Source organism: Egretta garzetta, unplaced genomic scaffold, assembly GCF_000687185.1.
Source record: "Egretta garzetta isolate BGI_Z169 unplaced genomic scaffold, ASM68718v1 scaffold230, whole genome shotgun sequence".
In the NCBI taxonomy this organism is placed as follows: domain Eukaryota; kingdom Metazoa; phylum Chordata; class Aves; order Pelecaniformes; family Ardeidae; genus Egretta; species Egretta garzetta.
This window is the reverse complement of record NW_009258281.1, coordinates 304213-330864: the sequence shown is the minus strand read 5'-3', so window position 1 is coordinate 330864 and position 26652 is coordinate 304213. Positions and strand designations below refer to the sequence as shown.

General features: G+C 39.9%; 1 protein-coding gene across 1 annotated transcript in view; it reads right to left on the bottom strand.

Annotated features, from left to right (window-relative positions):
- Nucleotides 1–8851: 8851 nt before the first annotated feature.
- BARD1 (BRCA1 associated RING domain 1) overlaps nt 8852–26652 on the bottom strand; it is a 41007-nt gene continuing 23206 nt past the window's right edge. The window contains exons 6-10 of the mRNA XM_035891956.1: nt 22850–22958; nt 21166–21301; nt 20044–20136; nt 10178–10275; nt 8852–9477 (exon numbers count right to left, since the gene is read on the bottom strand). Coding sequence (XP_035747849.1) covers nt 9148–9477; nt 10178–10275; nt 20044–20136; nt 21166–21301; nt 22850–22958 — 766 coding nt within the window. The 3' untranslated portion in view covers nt 8852–9147. The remainder of the gene's footprint in view (nt 9478–10177; nt 10276–20043; nt 20137–21165; nt 21302–22849; nt 22959–26652) is intronic.

Here is a 26652-nt window from a genome sequence, read left to right as displayed (position 1 = left end):
TCCCTGTTGCACTCAGGTGTGTTTTGCTACTGTTTTCAAGCATTTTAAAATGTACAAGGATTTATCACCTGTAGGGCACAGAAGAAAATTGTGATTTAGCCTCCTTGGAAGTCACAGCTAACAGCCATCTTCCTAAAACAGATGAGGCCACAGTCCAGTTTCATTTACTATCTGGAGCCAGCCAGAAGCCATCGGTGCCCATATGGGACTCCCTACAGCTGCCAGGAGTTTGGACCTGGACAAAAATGCTCTCCGGATGCTGGAGCTCCCGGTACTTGGCTCATCTCACAGCTCCCCATGAAACCTCTTCAGGTCTCCAGTTGTCATCTCTGACCCTTCCTCCAGCCAACTATGAAGTCCTTGAAGGACTAAGCGTAGGTATGACTGGGCATACACTGCTACCTCGAAGGCAGCTTGCACCTCGAATGGGATCAGAATGAGATTCTTTATAACAAACACCTTTGCAACCTCCTGGCTTTGGGGCTTTCTCTAGGGTGCCAAACAGCACAGCACCTGGGGTGAGCATGAGCTAAGCAGAGTTATCTTCCACCTACTGCCCTCTTCTGCTACCTTGAGCATTGCCTGCTTAAAAATGAAGCCAGTTCTCCTCCTGCCTCACCAGGGTGCACATTTTTTGTCTTTATAGGATTACAGCATGCTGTTTGCAGGGAGAGGGTAAGCGAGGACTTCGCACCTCTGTGTGTTTGTGAAGACTTTTCTCTCCTTTTCTGCTCATGCCTGTCACTTCTTTGCTCGTGCCCATAGGGCAAGTGCCATCTCCAATTTAACAGATCACTACAGTGCCATCCAGAGATTGATCCAGAGCCAGTACTACCTTGCCTGTCTTTCAGTAGGAACTGTGGTTCCTTCTGACTTGTGAATCATATACAACTTGCCCTTTGAATGGCGTGTGCCACAATCAGAGCATCTTAATGCAGGAGCTGCTGCATCCAATTGCTTATTCTGTTGTGTGTGAATTTGGGGGGGCTTCAATTTCAAAGCTCCATTTTGCATTTGCAATCTGTCTTTGGAATCCAAATCCAGTTCAAAGTACCTGACTGCAGGTGCTCAAAACCAAGTGAAAATGTATGGCTCACTCCAAACCTGGTCCCTGCTGATAGCTGACTACAGCTGAGCTCACCGTGCCTGTCCCTTTCGCACCCAGATACTGCTAGGACCTCCCTGCTTCCCTGCACACTAATAAGGCTTCATGCTGAAATGCATGGGCCCTGTAGGGAGGAAATAAAACCAAGGTTATGGGATTTTCCTTGGAACTGACAAATGTAGGTGGAATGCAACAAGAACAAATGAAGTCTCAGCCCCTTTTCTCCCCACACTTTTCCTGCCTGCTGCATCCTCAGCGTCTTCAGAGACTGGTAAAAGCTTGCCTTGTTGGTGGGACCAGTTGTGTGCTATGCTAGCCCAGGGTGCAGGGCAGGCTAAGCACTTCCACCCAGCTCCTTGGGCAAGTCTGGTGTCCTGCGATGTGTGCAGGAGCAAGTCTGTAGCTCACCAGACCTGAGCTAGCTATGGACACCCCAGATCTGAGCCGCAGATGTATGCTGCTGCACAGACCACAGGAACTTCTAATTCAGTGTAGGCAGTTTCTCCATCTCTCATTATTGAGTCAAGGTTGATTTCAACGAACAGCTTTTGTGAAACCAGGAGTCAATAGTCCATGCAAACTCTTGAAAAAGTCCACAGAAAGACATCACTGGAAAAAACCAAATGCTTATTCCAGGCTGTTCCTGGATGGGTTTACCATGCCTTGTTCAACAGGTACAAAGCAAGCAAAAACTAGAGATCAGAAGACTTGTTCTGTGAGTGAATTGAGCTGGAGACAACATCTGCCTCCAACTTTTCAGTTAAACAGAACTGTGAATTTTAATTTAATAAAAACATTCAGCCTACAACCACAAATAAAATCGTTCAAGCTTGGCTGAGTTTAAAACCAGAACCTGGCACCTCTTCAGAAGCACATTAGAGAGCTTAGGGTAGAAAATCTTCCCATTTTGACACACACAGCTGCTGGGACTCAACTGCTGAGAGCAGGAACGAAGCATTGCATCGGGCCCAGGTTCCAGAAGCAAAGAATATGGATGCCACTACGAGTAGCTGTTCTGAATCCTGCTTACATCAGCCATGAGGGTGACCCTGAGTTTATACAGTCAACCTGAGGACACATGAAGGAGTTCAACCCAGAGTGCAGCCTGGCTCCTTTGCCCTCTCCCTGTGCTATGATCCCCTGCTCTCCTAGAACAAGCCTAGAGGCTCAGCAGGGCAGAGCATATGGGCATTACATTGCTGCACATCATAAAATAAATACAGGGGCAGAAAAAGATCCAGCACTGCAGACTTATTGAATTAAACATTATTGTGGCTAATGCAATCAATACGGCATTGATTGCATTATCCATATTAATATTTAATTCAATTAAAAGGCCCCCAATTTCTTTTTTTTTTTTTAAATGTTCTTCCAGATCTTTTACGCTCCAGAAAAAAAGTTAAATTTTGCTACAGACCATGAATTCCAGCTGGACCAGAACTATAGCTGATCTGGGTTTCCCCTGGCACCAGCTGCTCAAAGCTGACCCTTCCAGCAGAGCAGGGGAGAACCATTTCCCTAGTCAGGCTGCCACTAGCACCCAGTACAAACCCTGCAGAGACAGACTGGGACCCCCTCAGGGGAATGTGAAGTGCACGAGTGTGCAGGTCAACTGGATAATCTCGCATTCCAAGGCCTTCATATCACAACTGATGCCCTGCTGATCACTGCCAAAAGAGGCAGTCTTACACCTGCTCCCCCCACCAAATACGTTTTTGACTCCTCTGAGAATTAGTACAGTTTGTTAAACTAGCAGAGAACTAACCCAGCCCCACACTAGCTGAAGAAGTAAGTAAATTTTTTATCATTTCAGCAAGCTGAGCAAGACAGTCAGCTTGGCTGTCACCTCACATCCCATTTTTTATATATATTTTTAACCCCTGTCTCACCGTGTATCTGTTTAGCTTACAGGCTTATGAAGGCAAGCACGGTGTGTGCTTGCACAGTACTCATCATGGCACAGCACTGCTCTTCAGCAAGCCTGCTGCAACTGAATGGAAATAAGTCCCAAAATAAACTCAGACCTGAGAAAGGACTGCTGTGGTTTACAGCTGTGCCCATCAGGGAAGACACCTCTCTGCTTCTTAAACACACTTGAACATCCAGGGCAGATATTGTAATGTAGCCCTGCACGGTTAACTTCTCCAGCTGCGGTGCACAATGCTTCCAACATCCACCGGAGCAAGCCATCGCAACCCCTGCTGCATAACGAAACCACGGGTACCAGCCATGCCGTTACCTGTCGCTGCCTCACCATCTCTGCTCGCTGAATGACGCCAGTGTCTCGAACACGCAGCGGGAGCTGACGTTTCTCTGCTACTTCATCAGACCAGACCTCCTGCCAGGAAGTAAATTGAAGCACAGAAAATGCATCTTCTCCATAGGAAAAAAAAAAAAAAGAAAGGTGAGAACCTTCCTCCTCTTCCCCCATCAGATTACATGCAAAATGTTCTTCTGCTTTTAAGGGCAATTTAACACTGGTTAAACTACTGTTAATTTAAATCAAACAAGTCTGAAAAGATAGAACATGCTGCACTGCTATTAAAAACAGCTGAATCTTCATTTGTTCTACTGCCCATTTCCTAGCCAATATTATCTGGCTGTCCAAAGACCCCTTTCTGTGGTTTTAAAATTTATATTTAAGCCTACTTTGTTGGCTTTTGCAACATAGTGTGGTCTGCTTTGGTATCAGAAAGATTCAAACCTTTCCATCAAACTGTTTTTTCTTGCAATGTATGGGAGAAAGTCAGAAAAAGAACATGCAGCCAAACTGATTAATATCAATTAATTTGACATCAAATTCACCCCCTTTCCAAGAGCGAAACCAGGTGATCCTCCAGCACTGAAGTACAAAATAGCTTCAGGAGGAGAAAAGAAAAGCCCTGCTCTTCCATGTTTCATAGACCTGTCCTCAACAAGATCCCAAGACACTGCTATCCAGACTTTGCTGGCAGTTCAGCTGACCCACAAGACAGGCCAGAAGGGACGCTCCTGCCCAGTATACCGCTACTGCACTGGCAGTTATAAACAGATTTTTCCCCTTCCCTCTACCCCCCCCCAGTAAAGCTAGCCCACGTGAATCGGATGCAGCACAGAACGCACAGGCAGGGGGACCAGATGACCCCTACGTTTACACATTTTCCCCAAATAATGCACACCAATGTGTAGTTTTACAACAGTCTCTAGCTTCCATACAGACGTCTTTGCTCTGAGCAGAATATTTGCAAGAGTTTCATTAGCCAAAGTGCTGATCTGCTGGAAGCCTGCAGCACAAAATAACTGCTCCAGATTAGGTTTGTTCTTGAATTAAGACACTGGACCTAGGCAGGGAATACAACCAGCTTCAATTCCCTGCCTAGAATTATTTGTTTCCTTGAATTACTTCTCTTCAGTCGCTCTTGCTCCTTCTGCGAGCCTTGCCAAGACTGATCACAGATAACTTTGTGATGGATCCTGCACAGCTGGTCAGGTCCAGCCTCGGCTCAGATGCTTGCAATAGAGCAGAAGAGAGGGGCTTTAGTTTAAGCCTAACAAAGGCGGCGTAGAAGCCAGCTGGATGAAGCACTTGCTGACATCTTTGTTTTTAGAGAGATGCAAGACTTTGGACCCTTGCGTGCTTGTTATTAATTCGGAAGAGGACTGTGTGATGGCAGACCCTGAGCACCACCCAGGCATGCCAATTCCCATTGGAGAGCAAAAGCAGCTACCGCTGTTTGGTATTACTCATTTCCCTGTTGTTTCCTTAAAACGCATGCAGAAGTAATGCAACACCTAGCTCTCCTGCATTGCTCTGCTAAGTTCTTTTTTGGGCCACTCATTTCTACCTCGGAACAGTCACTTCTCGGTATCCCAAATACCAAATGAATCCTCAATATTCAGCTACAGAGAACAGATTTTATTTTATAGCTGAAGGAACAAAGTCTAAAGAGAATTATTTCCCCAGGTAACCCCACTACAATTAGGTTTCCTCTGCCTTGCCCACCATACATTCCTTTTTTAAGAAAATTAATCTCTCCCCCTCAAAATGCTATATAATTCTAATTACTTCAGATGGGGGGAGAGATTTTTAGGGTTAAGAAAAACCTGAGATCTTTAAATACAAGCAATCAAGTAGAGGTGGAAACAGCCAAAAGTATGAACTATTCTATAACCACGTTCCCCAGGTTTTACCCAGGACACTGATGCAAGGAAGCAACCTCTGTCCTCTCAAGTATCTTTCACTTCAATACACACACACACAAACAAAATGAACCCCACAGAACCCTCACAAAACAACAACAAAAGAAAAGCAAACAAACCGGCCAGGCTTCATATATTCTCCCCTAGACCGCAAGCCACAGCCATTCAAAAAGATTATGCAGTATTTATTAAAAGTATTATCTTCTATTAACTATTAGTGATGTTAAACTGATGTCACTGCACTCCAGACATTGCTACTGAAGGTGTTATCAGGTGTCCCTGGTGAAGTAATTCATAATCAGATAAACAGATAAATTTCAAGGGAAGCAGCCTGAAAATCATTAGGCTCCCTGAGACTCACAGCATTTTTGAGGTATAAATACAAGATTAATAAAAACATTTATAATCCAGAATACAAGTCTTGGCCTTTTACTTCCTCAAATACCCCAATCATCAACGCACATTAAGTATATGCACTTTAACAGGAGAATGCTAATATAAATTTGTATGACAGCTAAGGTTTTTTAGAATCATAGAATCAGAATTGTTTAGGTTGGAAAAGACCTTTATAATCACCAAGTCCAACTGTTAACCTAGCACTGCCAAGTCCACCACTAAACCATGTCCCTAAGCACCACATCCTTTAAACACATCCAGGGATGGGGACTCAACCACTTCCCTGGGCAGCCCATTCCAGTGCTTGACAACCCTTTCAGTGAATAAATTTTTCCTAATTGAAACCTCCCTTGGTGCAACTTGAGGCCATTTCCTTCCTGTCCTATCGCCCATTACCTGGGAGGAGATTGACACCAACCTTGCTACACCCTCCTTTCAGGGAGTTGTAGAGGGCGATAAGGTCTCCCCTCAGCCTCCTCTTCTCCAGGCTAAACAACCCCAGTTCCCTCAGCCATTCCTCATCAGACTTGTGCTCCAGACCCTTCACCAGCTTTGTGGCCCTTCTCTGGACATGCTCCAGCACCTCAATGCCCTTCTTGTAGTGAGGGGCCCAAACCCAAACGCAATATTTGAGGTGCAGCCTCACCAGTGCCGAGTACAGGGGAAGGACGACTTCCCTGGTCCTGCTGGCCACGCTATTCCTGATACAAGCCAGGATGCCACTGGCCTTCTTGGCCACCTGGGCACACTGCTGGCTCATATTCAGATGGCTGTCAACCAAAACCTTTAACAGATTTTCTCTGATGAACTCATCTACTCCCCGCTTCAGACCATACCAAAACATACAGCACCCAAAACAGGCCATGAGTCTGCTCACACTGCATTAAATACCTCTTCTATTTCTGAGCCTGCCTCCTACTAACTTCCTTTAATACACCCTTGTTCTTGAAGAGACAGTGAGAAATGATCCCTACACACCCTTTAACACATGCCTCATGATTTTATAACCTTGCTTTCATGAGCCAAAATCCATCCAATGGATTAAGGGACTTGATTTAGCCTTGCTACAACTTTTTCTTTTTAGATGTGTTTTATGAAGTGCTATATCCCTCTGCTTTTAATGATTAGCAAGAGTGAATTAAGCAGGGTCTGTGTCGCTGACCTCTAGCTTTTGTGTACTTACCTATTGCTTCAGTGGTGTTCAATGCCTGCTGCAATTTTGGTATCAGTCTGCTTACTGCAGTTCTGTGAGGCTCTTTAAGCGCCTAAGTCTACCAAAGTTGATCACGCTCAAACTCTGAATTCCTGAAGAGACCTGAAGGAGATGGGCCAGAGTTAATCTTGAGTGCATTTCAATGAGAAGGGTAAGGAAGGATCACTCCTCAGTATGATATGGAGGGATTCTTAATGTGATGTGATAGTAACTCTGCTTGAAAACAGGACTTGATTCCAAGGAACAAGACCTTAGGAAAAGTTCAGTGTGGCTTAAAAAAAAAAAAAAAAAAAAAAAAAGGGCACTTTTCTAACAATTTCTTTTCAGCTGCCAAGGAACAATAGCTCTTAAAATCTGTAATCTGCTGCCTCTACTTTAGAACATGAACGGGACTACTGACAGGCCAAATTTCTCCCTGGTACACAGCAGAAAAGCTCCACTCTTAAGAATTTTGCCGAGATTCACTGCTACTTTTGCAAAGAACACTGCATTAGGTATATTGATGTGCTACGAAGTGCCAAGTTAAAATGTGCTACAATTGTTAAAATAAATGACCAAGTCCATGCAGTATTGACTCAGTACCTTATTTGCTGCCAGTGTTTATCTGCACAAAAACCCAAAACACATTCATCCCATGGGTTGTTCCATTTATTAATGAGCCTTGCATTTTTGCTCGCCCACACAGACGTGCAAGTACTTGAGAACTGCATTTAGTGAAGAGCAATGACTCAGTCTAGCTTAAGTGATAAATCGAGATACTCCAGCTGCTGAAGTCTAGTAGATGCTATTGAAAACTATACCTGCTATACATGAAGTGCCTAATTCTAAGACTTCTACAGAGCATATTGAAAATTGGCCTAGGATCTCCAGTGGCAATGGTTACAGAAAACAACTGTCTCTTACACTGAAGAGCAGCTTCCGCAGGTGGATACGCTATCTTCACAGTGGTATCAAGTTCACAGAAAAGCACTTACACTTCCTGTGTAACACTGTTGAGATACATATGGACCATGTACTTATTCTGCAGCTAAGCTCATGCACTAAGATACTCCAAACTTACATGCACCAGAAGATTTATTATTACAAGCAATACAAAAGCAAACACAAGAAACTTTGTTTTATACCACAACCATCATTCTCATTGAATATTATTACAAGACACCATTTTTAAATTATGAATTCACAAAGAAAGGCAATACAAGGATACAAGAGCACAAAGCGAGGAAGTACAATTCCAATAACTTATGATCAATTATGAGGAATTAATTAAAAAAAATATTGTAACAAATATGAAAGAATCAAATATTGTTCCAATGTAGCCAGCTAAGTTTAAGTACAATTGTGCAAAGCAAGGCATAAATCTTTTGTGATCATTCAATTTTTTTCGTTAAAGTAACCATGATAGCAACCATCCATACTTACAGAAATATTCTTTACTTCAATAATTTAAAAAGGATCCTCACATTTAGAAACCTTCAGAAAATAGGATCGAATTTGAGTTACGTATTTACAAGCATGAAAGAGGACAGAAGTGAATAAAGTATTACTCTTGCTACAAATAAGGAATTTTAGACCAAGATTTTTAAAAACAGTGTTTTCAAAATTGCCTACTTCCAAATGAATTCAGGCCATTAGCTCTACTCTAATTTCTACAAGGCTTATCCCATGGCCAAGAATTTCCTGCAAAATTCATTTGTAAGAAGTTATAAGAAATACCACGTCATCTGACAGAAGAGATGTCTATACAAGCAAATGACCATGTTCAAATGCAGAGAGACTTTTTTTTTTTAAAAAAAAAAAATACAAATTCTGGCCTAGCTGGGAAATCTTTACACATACAGTAGATCCTTGTCAATGGATATTAACCAGAAAAGAAATGGGCTCACGCTCTATCACCTAGGAAGGGCTGGTTTAAATCAAGAATGCAAAAGGTTTCATTTTGCAAAATCTTAGTTAACAAAATGTCAGTGATTATTACACATAGGTTAAATGCAAAAATAAAGCACACCAAATAACCCAAGGCACATTTTTCAATGCAGTATATTTATCTCTCTCCTCCACTATAAGTTCAGTTATTCCAGCACATCGGTCGTCTTAGTAATTCATTTAAATGGTCAAAGCTCTACTATTTAAATGGTGAAAGCTATCCTGTATTCCTAAGTGCAAAACATAAATCATAGCTTCAGACCAGTGTTTACCAGAGCATTCCAACTGCTCAAGATTCACCACAGTTTAAAACCTTGCTCATTGATATTCATTTTACAGGCAGGAGCTGAAATGACATCACACAGTCTATAAGCCAGCTGGAGGGGGCCATCCAGACTTTGCCCTGACGAATTTTCTCCGGCTTGAATTTAGAAGACACATCATAGATTACATACTGAGTGCAAAATCTCTGGTCAGAAGTAGATTCTGCATGGTAAGCCACCGTGTTGATTGTCTGTGTCACATCACTGTCTGGTTTTGGCTGCCTAACCAGAATTTGTCCTCCTGCTGCTTTGACCAACTCCACAAGCTCACTCTTCTGGTGACGGTTGAAAGATCCCAAAAAATAGAAGTAGCATCCATCAAACAACTTAGGCAGCTAAGTGGAAGGAAAAAAAAAAGTATAAATACAGGACTTCACAACTGAGCACACAGGAAAAAAGTGGAAAGGAACAATCAGTGCCTACAAAAAATACAATTTAAAATAACCAACACTGGAAGCTAGAGCAGTAGCTTGACACACAAGTTCCTCAGTATAGGTACACAATCAATAAAAGCTTGCTTACATGGTGAATTCTTGCTTATGTTTAAATATTTTCCAGCACAATAGGGTTTAACTATGAGCTAGGAATATTTACAGCTACTGTTACAATACATTTAATGAACCTCTCTAGTGTAATCCAGAAAGTGACCAGAAATTAATCCGGTTAAATATAAAAGTGGCCCTATATAGAAATAAGTAATAAAAACATTTTTCTTTCAAGTTTCAGATAATTTCAACTAGGTTCTAAAGCTGAGCAGAGAAGGCCAAAGCAGCATCACTTTCTGTCCCATGCAGCTTCTTCCACAAATGTAATAGGGCATTCCCTCTGACAAGGTTATAGCAACATATCCACTAATAGAGAAAAATGACAGCTTTACGGGTGTTCGCAGTTCTTTCAATCACCTTGCACATAATCAAATTTCTGTACAAGACCACATTAAAATTTTACATCTACTGAACCTGCACATGTGGCAAAGGGCAAAAATGCATGAACCAAAGGTCATTAAGATAATCTGTCTCAAACAATAAAACCCACCAGCTGTTCTCTGTTGAGCCGGCCTCTTCGCGGGCCACCTTGGATTTCATACTTCTCTTCTTGTTCTCGAACTGTGCTTTGTAGACAGGCTCGTACCCCTACAAAAGCCACAATAAGGAAGGCAAAGATTAGAGGTCCCAGGTTTTAACACAGGTGTACATGTTATTTTAGGGACTAAAGAGCTGCACTAAAATAAAAGGATTACCCACAACGCAAAACATGGCATCAAAGCTTGTGTGCTTTAGCAATTTGCTTTTAAACTGGAAAAAATTTACAACTGTGGTTGAAGATGAAAGTTAGACGGAGAGAAGCAAGATCACACTAAAATCAGTGCTGTAAACACTAGAAATTATTAGCTTTTCCTCTTACCCACTAAAGGTCAACCACTTAATGTCAAATGTCAAACTGCTGATCACTTGGAAGCTTAAAGCCAGCATGTAGAACCAGCTCTGCAGTTATGAAATGGAAGCAATTGCCTGATAAAGAGCAATTACAAAGCAAGCACAAAGCTGTTTCTGAACAGCTATGGCCTCAAATAACAAATCAGATGGGATTTCAAGGTCTCCAAGATCAGCACAAACTGTAGATTTATGCTTGGGTTTAACAGTGGCATTCATTTTTGTTACCACTGCTGCATAATGAGATTGTCTTTTAGAGTCAACGTGGGTTTATATTGTTTTAAGGCTAGTTATTTTTTCCAATACAGAATGCGCTGATGCTAATGTATTGCTAACTTCAGTTAAACGTACTACCTGACCTCACTTTGGAAAGAGAAATTGCTGTGGTCCCCCATTCAAGGATGGACATTTTGCACTCACACTTACATTGCACTCATTAATAAAAATTGCCCTAGAAAGTAAGTCTGCAAAGCTGATCTTGAAAACTGTTCCATGAGGATTTACAGTGTTGTCAAGGTTGTAACTTTGAAGTAGTACCTCACTCCTTGCAGTGTTTCCTACTCAGGCAACTTATTTCTACTATGCAAATATGAAACCCACAGTATTAAAAAAAATACCAACAAAAAATCAGAAGTAAAATGTGGGGGTTTGATCCTAAAAAGGAAGCAAGCACAAGATTATGAAGAATAGTATCACTGACAAGGTACTCCGATACCATGGCAGCCAACAGATAGGAATATCTAATCCAGAGAGATCTTGAAAGTCAACTGTTAGCAATTTACTACCAGTTCATACAAACTCACAAAATGCCATGGGAATTCGTATTGTAGTTACCTGAAATCTTCCAATGTACTTACATCAAAAGATAAACCTATACAGAAAACCACAACTGGCTGAATACTATGACAATACGTACCTCCCTCCACGTACAATTAACAGGTTGGTTATTTGCACTGGTTCATTCCTTCATGGAAAATCAACATGAACTTGTACAAAACTAGAAGGGCAACCTAGTCATGTATTTTCCAGAAAAGCAACCTACATATTCATTATTGGTAACAGCAATAAATACTGATAACTTATTTGCAAAGAACTCATAACTCAAAAATGAATCTAAAAGTTATTTCAATATTTTTAATCTTTTTTTTAATCATCACAACTCAACAAGACTTCCTGTGTCAATTTGCCTCTAAACTTACACAGCTATTCTTTCCTTCCACGAAAATACAGATGTTAATGGGTACCACTTACAATAAAGGAAGAACTGTCTCATCTAGTCTCAAGAACAGACCATCCATTCATTTAGAGCATGTTTTATTTCAATCTACCATCAAAAGCTCAATTTCAAGGACTTTCACTACAGAGCTGAGGTTTTTATACAATGAGTACATCACAAATTGAGCATCCAGTGCCAGCATCAGTAAATGAAGCAAATTTGATATGAAAGTAAGAAAAGATTGAATGAATACAAAGACTATGATGTCTTTTTGTAGTGTTATTTCCTCAAAAAAACCCCCATTAAGTCATGAAAATGACTAACCCTAGTGGAATGTCTATTTTAGCAGAAAATGCAAAATAGGTTATGTCTGTTTTGCATACATATGTCTGTCCGTTTTACACTGCCAAGTCCTCCGAGAAATCTGCATGCCTCAAAGTTCATTGCCACATGTAATGACAATCCTCCATGAAAGCAAGAAGAGAAACTCATCTACATGTGTCCTGTTTTCACTGTATCTATAATAAACACAAGATAAACATCTTTCCTTGAAAAACTGGAAATATGCAAACAGACCATTTGTCTAGCCAGTGGCTGCATGATCAGCATTCTCATTAATTTTAACTTTTCTTAACCAGCTAGAATCAGAACAGAGTCTTAACAGATTTGTGGCGCAAAAGCTATGTATTCCGGACAGAATAAAAAGCCCTGAATGTAAGTTCTCAGTGCCCAGGTGTTTCTTTTTAATGTATGTTAAAAGGCAACACTGTTTGGCCTACACACATACACCTTTGTGGAGCAACAGGCTCTGTATGTTTTGGTGATGGAAAAGTAGTACATTTTCAATTCCCAAACATATTTTTCACGCAAAGTGCAGAAGCAGAACTTGCTCTGACTCATGGGTCTTGTCATATTTCATAGATAAGAACAAATGCTTTTTGGAACTGTTGTGCTCAGGGACATTTCAAACAGTCTCGTCTAACACTGTCTACGTACAGGTAGCAAAAGAGGAAAGAAGTCATTGAAATCCTCAAGCTCAGAAGAGGTGTTGCTTCAGGCTTCAACATACTTCATGGCAATCTTACCATCAACAGCCCAACTAATCCATAGAAAGATTATCACTTGGAAAGAGACAAGACAACATAGAGTAACAGCGAAAGGAGAGCCTCAGGCGCAAGGAAATGAGGCAAATGCCATGTCATGTGTCATCAGAATCATGGTCCAGCTACATATTCAGACAAATGATGCGGTTAGCAACTGATGTTTGAGGAACAAGAGGTTCTTGTTTGCCCGTTCTTTTTCCCACTCTCCACACAGAACTTAGTGTCAAGTCACTTGCTTCTAGATCACTGATTTTGCATTATCATTTTCAGATGCAGTGACTCCATGTGGATGCAATAATCTAAGTGAGGTTCTCAAAGACGGCATAATCAGTTTTGGTTGAGTTACAGTATCATTTGGAAGCACCAGGCCTGTACAAGCTTTATCATTCTTCTAATAGATGGTACCACATGATGACTTTATGCTAAAACCCCCTCGATTTCACACTTAAGAGTAGGGATACAAAGAGAAGAGTAGAGCATACTGTAGGCCCTTCCAGCTTTTTTTTTTTTTTTTTTTTTTTTTTTTTTTTTTACAGCTAGGGATTTTATTTTGACAGCTGAGTGCCAAGCTGAGTTCACTCAGTAAAGCCCAGGTCTTTTTCTTGAGTAGGCATTATTAATTTTAAAGCTTCTAACGTGTGTAAGTGGCTGGATAACATGACAGTTCTCTTTTAATTGTCTCTCCATCCAATTGAGTGTCATTCTGATTAAGAGGACATATAAAAGGAAATAAAATTCCATACTGTACTCAAAGGTATATCACTCCATTACTTTTACAAGGACGTTTCCAGAAGCTCTGTTGACCTTACAGCACTATTTAAGTCAGAGGTATAGCGCCCTATGACTTCAAACAGGAGCCATGTTAAATTGATTCCCAGAACTCCTGAGATTACAGACTCTCATTTCTTTGGCACTGTATTTAAGAGCCACCAGTGAGAACCTGATGCCAAGACAATAGTCAAATGAATGAACTGAAAAAAAGAATTGCTCTTATCCTAATTAAAAAGTGATCAGAACACCATCAATACTGTGCTACCTCCCTTCTGAAATTGAAATGGACATTCTAAGTGCTTACGCAAAAAAAAAAAAAAATGCAGAACAGGACTGAATCTTGGAAGGACAAGGACATCCTTAAAGAAGCTCTCTGAAGAACAGAGTGGAAAGTAAATTTACTTCTGAGAGGACACCCGCAATTTTAGGAGTGGGCAGAGATCAGGCTTACATTGTTTTCCCTTCCCACATCCGCAGTCTGTGGCATTCTTTACAGGCAAGCCTGAACAAAATCTAGTCTGTTCTGTTATAAAATAAAATAAAACCATTCAACTTACTCAGAATCTCAGCCAATCTTGATTTATTCCTCGATAACTGTTGCAAATAAGAGCTGTGGACTTTCTAGGTTTGAGGCTGATTAAGTTTATTCATTTAACATGTTCTCTTCCCCAAAGAAAATAGGGTGATTATTGCAACTACGCTTCAATGGCCCTCTAGTTTGATCACAGTAGTTGGATCTATTACCCACGAAAGGGTAAGACTTGTACCAAGGCAAGTGGCATTTTTCCATTTCACACGGACCAGAGCTGTTTTGCAATGCCCTGTTCAAGTGTGCAAGTACTCGTTAATAAAGTTTGCCTGACAGAAGGACCATACTGGGGCAAGATCGCATGTGCAGAGGGGCCATGCAAGGTTCTTTCCTAGAAATATAGAACACTGGAAGTTTAAAAGCCTCTTAAATAGCTGATTTCACACTTGCAAGTTGTAGATATAAACAAGATCATTTGCACCAAATTCTAGCAAAACCCGAGCCTGCATTAAAGTCCCTAGAAAATATTTCAGAAAAAGGTTTTAGCTTAATACAACTGCATTTTAGCTTGATGTCAACCACATTTGGCAAGGAGAATACAGCTCATTTTTTTTCCTCATTAGCAAGACCAGTAAAGCATCACTGCTTACACTGATCCTTATTACTTCACTGAACAGCTGCCCCTACCTTCTCACCTTCAGGTATATAAGAAGCAAGCAGGTTAAATGGGTGCCCACTCTAATGGCACCATTACTTGACCTTCGATACAACTGTAGCTACCAGTACTGAAAATAAATAATTATTTGCAAAATTTAAGATCAGAGCCCTATAATCCTTATTCATGTAAGCTTTTGGTTTCTAATGAAACTAACTGCATCAGCAAAACCAATTTAAACAGGATGAAGCACAAAAAGAACCGATCACCAAGAACAAGTTGTAATCAGCCACAGATACCTGGGGTAGCTCTCAGTAACTCAATTAGCCTTAGTGGGGTTTTGTAGGATTTGCACCAATAAAGCAAAGAGCAGGGGGTTAGTCCCCAAAAATCTCTTAGAACAGCTAAAAGTAATTTAGAAATACATGATAGCAACTACACATCCAAGATCTAAGTAGATATTACAACTGAAACTTCCTCAGCTCAGTCTGCACTGGGTTTTAAAGACTTACATGCAGATTGAGTAAAGCTTGATGATATTATTTTCCTAGAAAGGGAAGAAGTCTGGACTGAGAGAAAACCTTAGGGGAATTTGGCATGGCTAGCTTCAATTTGCCTTCATCAACAACATTACTGGTCTCTGCTACAGCACAGAAAAGGATTTTTATACCGTCTCTTATATGCTTATAAAGTAACTTTTGAATCACCGATTTTCACGGAGCGAGGTAGAGATCTCATTTGGTGAAACTGCTGCAGATACTAAAATGAATCTGCTTAAGCATGGTAGTTAACAAGTTAATCCAGGTGATATTTATTAAATGTGATAGAGCAGATGCTTAAACATCAATTCCCAGAAGCTAGGAGAATGTAATATGAAAACCATTGCTTCACTTAAAAAACCCCCATGTGTCGTATCTTCTTTATGAAACAACTATACCACAACTGTTTTCTAGACTGATCAAAGTGACTGGAGGTAGCCATTCCTGGAGTGCAGAGGTCAGGCTAAATACCACTGGAAGCACCCATCATCTGGATCACATCACATGCTTTTAAGTGAATAAGGTAATGTTTCATGTCATGTTTCTTACAATGGGCTTCCTTAATGCAATGTTTTCTTCAAAAAGAAAGTGAATTAGAGCAAAAGGACTGTCTAAATATGAAAAACTGAGTATCCAGATGACACAGGACAGAGGGAGCAGTGGACACATGGTTCCCTTTTCCTCTAGACATTCTTTCAAGCCAGCCCACTTCCCAGCTCTGCAGACAAAGGCAAACACCCCATCTAAGACATTCTCGCCCCCATTTTCTCCTCTACAAATCCCAGCAGCTTCAGTCTAAATTTGTGCCGACTTTGAAGCAAAACTGTTTCCTTCCTCCTTTCCAGAAGGTGTAGACACTGTGGGAGTGTAGAAGTTCAGACCCTGCTGGTATGAAACGTACCCCTCAGCCGTACACCCAATACAACTAGAACATGCATATGCATATTAGATATTTCTACCACCTCCCACAGAGCTGTGAGTCCTTTTGTAGGAGGAGGCAGCTGAAGTACGTCTCCAACTGCAAAACAAGCATGAAACTCCAGTGATCAAAAAGTTCTGAGCTGTTTAAGGAGGGAGTTCTTTGCCGAGTATCAGGCATTTAGGCATGGAAGAGAAAGAGTCCAGCTTGAGAAGCAGTCAGGTCAAACAACTTTGCACTTCTCTTGTCTAATAGCCTGAACAAGGATGATCATATTGCTCCAAGAAATTCAGAAAGATGTTTTCACCTTGAAATTTAAGTCATGCAACCCCCTAGCTCTTCCAGCCAACTCCCAGTTGTTCTGAATCCTTGCAGGAAAAGCAGGGCGGGGGGTTGCATTCCATTAAATGATCAGAGCCGAATCATTACTGCTGCTCCAGGTAAGCAAAACAAATGAAGGAATAAGCAATCAGATGCTTAGAATTCTTCCAGATACTTTGCTGCAAAGACTGACACAAGCTTGTTTCAATGCATATCATTAAAGAGATAATTTTTCATTCCCTGCTTTAACAGATGACTATCAAGTTTAAGAAAAAACAAGCCGAAAAGCTATTAAAGGCTTCTGCTGGTTTTAATTACACTATACAAAAAGCATATAGGAAATACAGTGATACTTGAATCTTTGTCTCAGCCTACTTGCAGAAGGGTAATGATATGCTACTCTGTGCCCTACTACCATCCCAGAAATAATGAAGGCAATAAAATAATGAAACCAATGAAAGATATGGCCAAGGGCAAGGACCACAGTGACAACAGTGTCTCACTTGAATTCTATGCTACTTTGTAAATGGATATGTTGCTGACAGTGTATTATATATGGAAAATATGGAACTGCAACTGGTAATGAGAAATTTTTCTTCTGTGAAGATCTAATATTGCTTAGTGGTAACATCCTTTCATCCTAATCTTCCACCTGAAGACAAAAGGGAACCCCAAAACTGAAGCTTTATGTTTAAATCTTGGCTAATACTTAGACGCCTTACATTTAGCTCAAACTCTGCTGGAAAATTCCACGTTACCTCTCTACTGATACTAATGGATGCTATATCTGTGTGTATAGACACACGTAAACAGAAGCATCATAGAACTATACAAAAGAAATTGCTTTTTATTAGAGAAACACAGCTTGAAAGCCTGCTATAACAGAAAAGTTAACAAGAAATAACACTCTTAAATTAAATACTGGTTTTTGCAAGCATGCAATGTTTTTTAAAAATGTGGTATAATTATGTGTAGGCTATAAATATAACTTTAGAAATAAAAATCAAATGCAGCTTGCCTTGTAGGAAAAAAAGTTCAAATATTCACTTATGCATAGTCAGCATTTCATTAAATGCTACACGGAGCTTTGTTTTTTTTCAAATATTTCAGTGAAGTTTTTGAACATGAATTTACTTTAAGTGAATGGTTTACAACACTGAACTATAAGCAACTCCTTCAATTTATTTGCAGTGCTTTTGACATAAGAAAGCCAAAATAGGCACACACTTTTGGAAGTTTATTTGCATCACATTTAAGGAAACTTATCCAAATAGAAGTCAAAAAGCCATGATAAATAAAGAGAAAAATTATGGAAAAGAAAATCAAAGACCTCTTTTTCCTAGACAAATGTTCCATCAGCAGGAGTTCCATTATTTGTTGTAACAATCTTTAACTTGTAATGACTCTGAAGAAGACTAATAACAGACTGATGGGAACAGATGGAGTGGTGCTGTTAATTATAGGCACTTAGCTGCATCAGACCCCATGAGTTATTACTAACATTTCCCACTAGGGAGGAGAATCACTCGCGTTTAAGTAGTATGTTGCTTACTAAGCTGGGAGCATTAGCAGTCAGGATGGTACTAATCAGTACTAACAACAAAATAAAACTCAGCTGCAAACAAAAAAAATGAAAATTTTCCCTGAATAACCTTCACACTATCTTATTTATTTTTTATTTTCCAATCACTTCTAAATATAAAAGTTCTTCCACAAAGATTTCAATTCAGGTCTCGCTAATTAAATCTCCCTACCACTCAGCTGAAGCTTTCTAAGCATCTGACTAGCAAGAAGATAATACGAAATAAAGGAAAGCCATCCTAGCACATACAATAGAAGGCACGCAGACCTCCTGAACTGAGTGAAGCCCAGAACCGGCAAAGTGATTTCACCGCAGAAACAGATTATTCAGTCTTAGTTAAACGGGATATCATTCCAGAGCACCTGCACACACCCCCTTTCCAATTACACAATCCAAACATTGCTTCTAGGCCTTCTGAGTTTCCTTCTGCATCCCCACCTCCAAACAGGAAACCATCTCCCTGCTGCTTATCAACAGTGGAGGTTATTAAATCCATCTGCTTGCTTAAGCACAAACAGTAAACCATGTTACATACTCTAGAAGAGGCTACTCCTATTTCTAAGAATCACAGTACAAAGACAAGACAGTGTTTTCCTTTTGCAAATGCTTATAAGGCCATGAACAGAAGCCACTGCAGGCATTACAGAAAACATCTCTGAGGGGACACTAATTCGACAGACCCTTTAAAAAAAGCATGGAACAAGTCCATTGACTCTCTGGAAGCCAAAGGAACACCCTGAGAGTCCAATGTTCAAAGAGTCTGATGATGTGTCTTATTTGAAAAACAGCTACACATCTTTTGAAGCTTTAAGCAGTGCCTTCATAAACATTAGAGACTGGAAAATTTAGACCATTAAAGAATCCTTATATTCTTATGTTTAGTCACACAGTAGTAAACTGGAATGAAATTTGTCTGTGAGTTTTCCATGGATAATTAACCCATTTGTAGTGTACTTATTAGCTAAAAGAACTTAGCCATAAAGGTCAAGGGGAAGAAGACTGCTTTTACAACTACTGTGAAAGCAGATGCTAAGAAATACATTAGCAAGAATGAACAAAAAGCAGAATTTGGGGTGTAAGTACACAGAACAGCTGTACAAAAAAGCACGCACTGTATAAAAACTCATTACAGATTGCATGAAAGACGACATCAAAGCTATTTGCGTGCTACAGGGACACTATGCAAGTCATCTTTCCTTGGAGGTTACTATTTCAGTTGAAGAGCACTCCAGTCTGCAGGGCTCGTGTGTACAGAAATGGGTACCAAAAGTTACATATACATTTAATCTGCCTGAGCCTGTGATTGCATAAAGCTTGACAATTTTCTCAACAGGGTTTATGATCAGCTGACAGCCTAGCTTTGGTTAGAAGTTATAACCTTCAAGAGATCTCAGCTTATATGTAAATAGGCAACACCTTACCTTCCTACAGGCCTCGATCACATACCCAAGCAAGCAGAAGTTTCATATCAATTTCAGTGGAAGCTGCTTATAAGAAATCCAAGAATTTAATAAATTCCTTCTTCCTCTCCCAGGATATCTTCCATAATCTTCCAAGTCACTTTTAATGTAGCAATGAACAAATTCACTCTCCACTGACACTTATGGTATGACCTACCCAATACATCTAATAATGAAATGCACACATTTGCCAAGGAAGGAGTAGTCGTATTTAATTAAATCTCTTGTCATTCAAGAGATTAAAACCCAAAACCCTCACGCTTTATGATAGTGTTGATATTAGGACAGTTGTTGAAAAAGAAAACTTTCTCTGGAATCCCATCTACAATTTCTGGTTAAAAAACCTGAAGAATCCCGTATATTTAATACTTACATTCAAACTTGAGGACCCAACATCCAGTCAGAACAGCCATCATACATTTGACAGTACTTGGCATTGGAACATCGGGGATAACAAGATGAGTTACTAGAAGAAAGATTACATCAGTAGAAATAAAAGCACATAAAAATTAGAACCATGCCTGGATGAAAGGCAATCAATCACCATTTAAAGAATAAACAGACTATAATAATTTATCAACCCCTCTTTCCAGCACATGTATGTGATTGTTGAGATTAAGATATAAGTAAGTAGAAGCACTATTAGAAATTTTGTGGGTTTCAACATATACTTGCTGTGAAAAAGGAAAGTCATGTTTTTCTAGTGCTAAGCTAACACTTAAAACTTCAGAGGAGGCTCCGGTTTATAGGATAGTAATTTTTTTTTTTTCAATCCTTTTAAAGTTATATTTAACTTTGACAGGAATCTGACTATGGGCTCTGACTGCTTTAACACAAAGCTAACAGAACTCAACTCACGACTCTGGAGTAGTAATCAGGGTATGAAAGTTGGTGGGGAAAATTACCTTAGCATTTCTTTCACAAGCAGGAAAACCAGCATTCCAAAGAAAACCTAATAGGGAGGATTAAGGCAATGTTCCTCTCCTCAAGAGGGAACAAAACCCCCCCCAAAGCCATAACTTGGCTCCATCATCTTAATGAAGAACAAAATTTGAAGGAAGGTAACATGAGAAAAATGTGTCAAATTTTAGTCAACGACACGCTCTTTCTAAAGGCACTATCTGCCTAAGACTCACTTCTGGAAGGTAAAGCTTTACAGGATGTCTCATATAAGCAGAGATCCTAAAGTTGGTATAAGAAGTGTAAAGAAAAGAGGTCTTTGAGGAGGACTTAGGGATTTTAAATAACAGACAATATACTGTCAATCTCTGGCTCCCCTAGAAGTCTCCTGCCTCAGTAACCAGGCAGGCTTTATATGCATTTACATGCAACAACACACCATCATTCTACTACAGCTATAATTCAGGGATTTCAGAAACTGCCCTTATTAGAAACAATAAAAAAAACCCACTGTTGCAACTAGTATCTTAAAGGATAAACTACAGAACTATAGTTACTTATATTTGGACAGAGACATTTCAACAAGGGTACATACCTCTATTGTTAAATTCAGTACACCTTTGAGCCTTCAGAACTGTTGCTAGTTTGTTCAGCAATTTATGTTGCTCCGAACTAAGATTGCTCCCCAGTATACCAAGAGGTCCATCTCTTGGCTGGCTGGGGCTCAGTGCCTGCATGAACAGAAAATCCTACAATAAGCTGAATGTTTGGGAACAGAAAGAAAGCAACTAACTTGTTTGACAGCTTTATTCAATAAGAATAAGCATTTTGAAAAACAATTCATGGCAAGCTTAGTGGACAGGCTCCATAAATAAATCTCTGTATAACAAACCAGCTCTAGAGGAAAAAAGCTTGACATTAGAGGTACTTTATTTAGCTTATGCAAGGTACCAAAACAGCTTGTGCATCAGTTTTTTCTTCCTTGCTTTTTTTTTTTTAAGACCCTGGTGTGCACATGTATAGCTGGCTGAACATTGTGTAAACAGCCTTGCCGACTGCAATGTTGAAGGAGAAAAAAAAAAAACAACTTTCCAATAAGGTAGTAAAGCCTCCTACTTTTAGTGAAGTATTACTAACAGATAATTGTATAGATTACTCACATACAGTGTAACACCTGCATTTCCTTTTACTAAAAAAGTCCCTAATACATTGCCCTGTAAATAATGAATACTTAAGTTTTTTTATGCAGCTATTACTAATGCAAAGTAAGAGGAGCTGCTTGTTCAAGTTTTATGCTGCAAGGATGTGATACTTCAGCTCCTGGGTCTTCCTAAGTACTCCCAGATTCCACAGTAGAGAGATACATTTGAGACCCAGTTATCCTGAAGCCTCAGGCTTTGGCTCAAGCCATCCATACAAGCTGGTAATCATCCATTGGCACACACTCATCCCAAAGCAAATGTGAATATCGAGTGTTTTGTTTGTGACAGAAAAGCTGCATCTTACACTTGCTACATGTGGGAGGAACAGTCATATCCTTGCTGATTTAGCTGCAACAGTTTACTTTTGGCCAATGGGTATCTTATTACCTCAGTGAGAAGGGATCATAGCAGGCTGTATACCCTGGAGTAGAATAGGACTGCTTGTAGCAGCCAGGTCAGTTTAATCATCATTCATTAGGAAGCACAAAGCATTTCATAATGCAGTAACTTGTTAAGTCTGAATAACCTGATTTTGGTCACAAGTCCTAGAGAAGCCTTTGACAACAAGAGGGGGGGGGAAACAAAACCAAACCCCCAAAACAACCTTCCAAAAAACTGTTTTCAACTGCTGAGCTGGTATCTTCACTGTTGAACAAAGGACAACACTGGAAAAACCTTTTGAAGGCAAACAAAAAGCACCTGGAACAAAGACTGCTGCTGCTTTAAGCCAGGTTGGCAAATGGAACAAATTTAAATATGCAGAAAACCAACAACAATAGCAAAGTTCAATCAATGATACTTCCAAGAATGACACAGCATTCATTCTCCTATAATAAAGCCACATCACAAGAAACATCCTTTGTTTTCCCAGATAAAGCTGTTACACAGAATATCATAGCTTCTAAGTGTCCCACATACATTCTAGAAATATTGTCCAAGTTAGTTTCCCAACCTATTTTAAACCTCTCTGTAAAGGCAGGTGATGTACTGTACTAAGGTCCAAACCTTCAATATGTAACAGGATGCATTTAGGTGTTTTAAAAAGCAAAACAAAACAAAAAACCCATACACACTTACCTCAGAGGGTTGGTTAAGTGAAAATGATTCATTCTTCACTGGTAACATTAGCACAGACTTCATCTTTTCACTTTCTGCATAGTCCACAGGCCGCAGACCAAATATATTACTGGCAAAACAAGCACAGATGGGCTTAAGTAAATAAAATGTGAGTTGATTCTTAACTAACTGGGCACATTAGCTGTGTAGCTTTCCCTCCCACTTTCTTATTAATATGTAATTTCAGCTAAAAAATACGAAGCTTCAAGTAAGAATTGCATCCAAGACAGATGGATACTGAATTACAAGCTGCCGCATTCAGCTGAGGAGTAAGGGATGTTCAGAGCAGTATGTTCAGTTAAATAAACCACAGCCCTTGTTAAACTGTTTCAAGATGCACCGATATAATTCACAAGACCCAGAAAATTATGCTTAATCTTTCATTGCAGTCATATAACCAAGAAATGTATTTTTGGCTTACCCATTTGCCATAAGACACACGTTAGAAGATTCTACATGCTGCGTTAAACACTGGAGCTTGATGTGGTTATGCTTTTATGGGAAAAGCTATCTGCTTCCTACTTGGGAACTGAGACTCCCTTGCACTTCCAAAATTTGAGTATGCATCTCATTTTTCCTCAGTGTGCTGTTCCACAGAACACATTACAGCCAATTCACTCAAATTTTAGTTGGTTTGCCAATTTTGTTGCACACTATTCATCCTATGTGGCACCTCATAGTTATTAGATATGCTTCAAGACCCCTTTCCTCCCCCTTTCTTTTAACGTTAGTCAGATGGATACGATTTGCTATGAACACAACATCAAGCACAGGCATGGCTTCTATCTCTTCTTCGCACAACTTTACAGCTGCAGGACAATGGCGAGCTGAGGAAAGCTTGAAACTGCAGAACAGGTACAATTGCCGTTAACAAACACAATCCTCTGCCAGCACTCTTGGGAAATATTCTGCTTGCTTTGCCCTTTGTGAGAATAATGGCTATTCCAGCTGATCCTCTTCTCCCCACCTCATGTAGCTCTGGCTCTCAAAAGGCATAATAAGAGCTCGTTATGAAGGGGAAGCTTGTCACCGAGAACAAAGCCTTGACTCAGTATCTGAAATCCGGCAAGCTTAGTCATCAAACAATGAAACATTTAAAGAGGTCAAAAAACCACTGCATCTTCGAAGCACTGTCTCTTAGTTAGCCACACATTCCTGTGCAGAGCAGGAATCTAGGAAGCTTTATAGGGAATTCCACAAAAGGCCATAACCTAATCCAGCCCAAAGAGAAGCTCAAATCATTAAGTCTTCACTCTGACTTAACTGGGGGGCTTTGGGCAGTGCAAAGCTAAAAGATGCATCTGACCTTAGCACCTTTCTATGCTCCTGGCTGAGCACTGCTCACTAACACAGCCTCTTGGGAAAACAACAATCCACAAAAATCCCACACAGAAGATTCTCGGAGGGTATTTTACAATTGCTAATTTTGCAATATTACCAACCCCAAGCTCCTCTGCGTTACTAATGAGGAAAGAGCTAGCATAATACAAATTCTGCAGACTAAAAGATAATTGGTTAAATCTCAGCCCAGTCCTGGGAGTTGCAGCCCATTAAATATTGTCATGCTGTTCCTGCTTTGTCATGCATCATCAGGGTAGCTCTTGCCCTTTCTTTAAATAAGGGCCATATTAGACTCAAACTGCTGCAGGACAGTTCCTTTGAACAATGTGTCCAGAGGGGGAAGGGGGAATATATGTATTAGCACATACACTAAAACCACCTTTAGACTAGATGGCTGACCTTTTACTGTGAACCGAGCAGGGGAAGAAATAACTGTGTGTCAGTAGCAGAGGTCTGGGAGTGTCGTGTCTCCCCCCACAAGTCACAGCAAGATGCTTGACTGTTGGAAAAAAACTTCGTGAATGTTTACCATACATAAATATATAGGCCACCACACTTAAATATAGAACATTTTTTGCCAATTAAACTGTACAAATAAGAGCTCCAACTACACCCTCTGTATTCACTTCTTTTTTTTCTTCCATTTTTAAGGTAATTTCAGTTGCTTCTTACCAGTGTGTTGCAAAATGCTATCCTGTCTTTATGCAGCATTGAAGAACTAATGCCTATTCAAAGGATGTTAAGGTGGCATGGTTAAAGTAAAATGTGACAAATTTCGTAGCTCAGGTCTGAAAAAATGAACACCAGCCCAAGGGATGGGTTTAAGAGTTTTGAGTATTTGCAACAAAGTAGCTTGTTGAGCTCAAGGAAAGTGAGAAAAAGGAGCTGAAATAGGAGAAAAGAGTGTTTACAAAATAAAAACTAAGACAAGGAACACAACCAGACAACAGATTTTGAGTACAGTATTTTTTTAATTTACACATCCTTTTCAAAAAAAAAAAAAAAATTTAAAACCAGATTTGTTCTTTTTAGTTAGGCATGCACTAACCATCCAAAAAGCAAATAAATCATGGTCAGAAAGAGAGACCTTGCCCAGTCTCTGTTGGGCTGATACAATTATTAGTGCAGTTACCTGAGGAACTGTTTTTAATGTATTAGGAATGTACATTATATTTAGCCCTATGATCAGCATCAAGGGTCAGATCTATGTGGCCACAAGAACACCTGTAAAGCACAGGAATGGGAAACAAACTTTTGGCAAAAATGTGCACTCAAATCTGGTTTTACTCAGCCAAGCTGAACAAGAGAAATCATCCACCTTGTTCAGAGCAAAAAAACAGGTTTTGATCCAGTTTGCAAAACTAAATTGAGGGGGATGTGCACATTAGGTCTACTCTAACACACAAGAACAGCATTTTTAGAAGTATCAATAACTATGTTTGTGTGCTCCTACTATAGATCTGGACTTGTTGAGAGTGGGTCCAGTGCACGTGACTGCTTAACAGGACAAGTTTCACACTCAGAAGGAAGACAGACACAACTGTCTCTCTACAAGAGAGCAGTAAGTGTCTCTGGTGCTTACACTAGAGTACCAGGTATCTAAGGCACACTTCTTTCTACCAGAATACAAGTGGGCTTTTTGCAATTTGTTTTAAACATTCAAGAGTCAGATGCATCCTTTGATGCAAGCAGTCTCCTATTAGTCAGTCATCAAGGCACTGAATAGTCAAGTATAGGGCTCTTACAGCTAGAACAAATTCCAATCAAAGAGTAGGATGTCTGTGCTGAGAACAAAGATGAGCCCAATGAAGAGCAACTCAACGCAATCTGCTGAGTATGACTTTACATGAGATGACAGGTGATATCTTAAGGACTGCCAGATCAAAGAAGTTCTTACGAAAAGCTTCAGAAATAGGATTCAATTTATGGTGCAACATTGCTGAACTCACGTATGAAGACAACAGAGGTTACTGCTTTAGTCAGAAACTTAAGAGCTACCTTCTAAATGTTTCAGTAAACTTTCAAGCAATAAGCAATCAGAGGAGAGAAGATAAATAGGGAGACACACCCTTGTCAATTCTTTAGAAGCCCCAAACTTTCATAGCTTTTGATACAAGCAAAGAACGACTACATAATACTTTGTAATCAGGAGTTTTAAGCTACTCCATTTTGACACCAGAAGTTATTTGCTGTTCCATAGTTGAACATAAACCAAGTTTTACCCTAGCCCCACAAAAATTCAGTATTGAATGGAAGTCCTGTAACCAGTTCCCAGTGCAGTACTGTAACCACTAATTCCCATATGGAAATCTGACTAGTTTGGGGGTGTCCAGCCAGCACCCATATTCTGAGAGCGTGGTAAGCAGCAATCTTTTTTGAACCTGACAGATGAAAAAAAAAATTAATCTGTGTAGCCAGCAAGA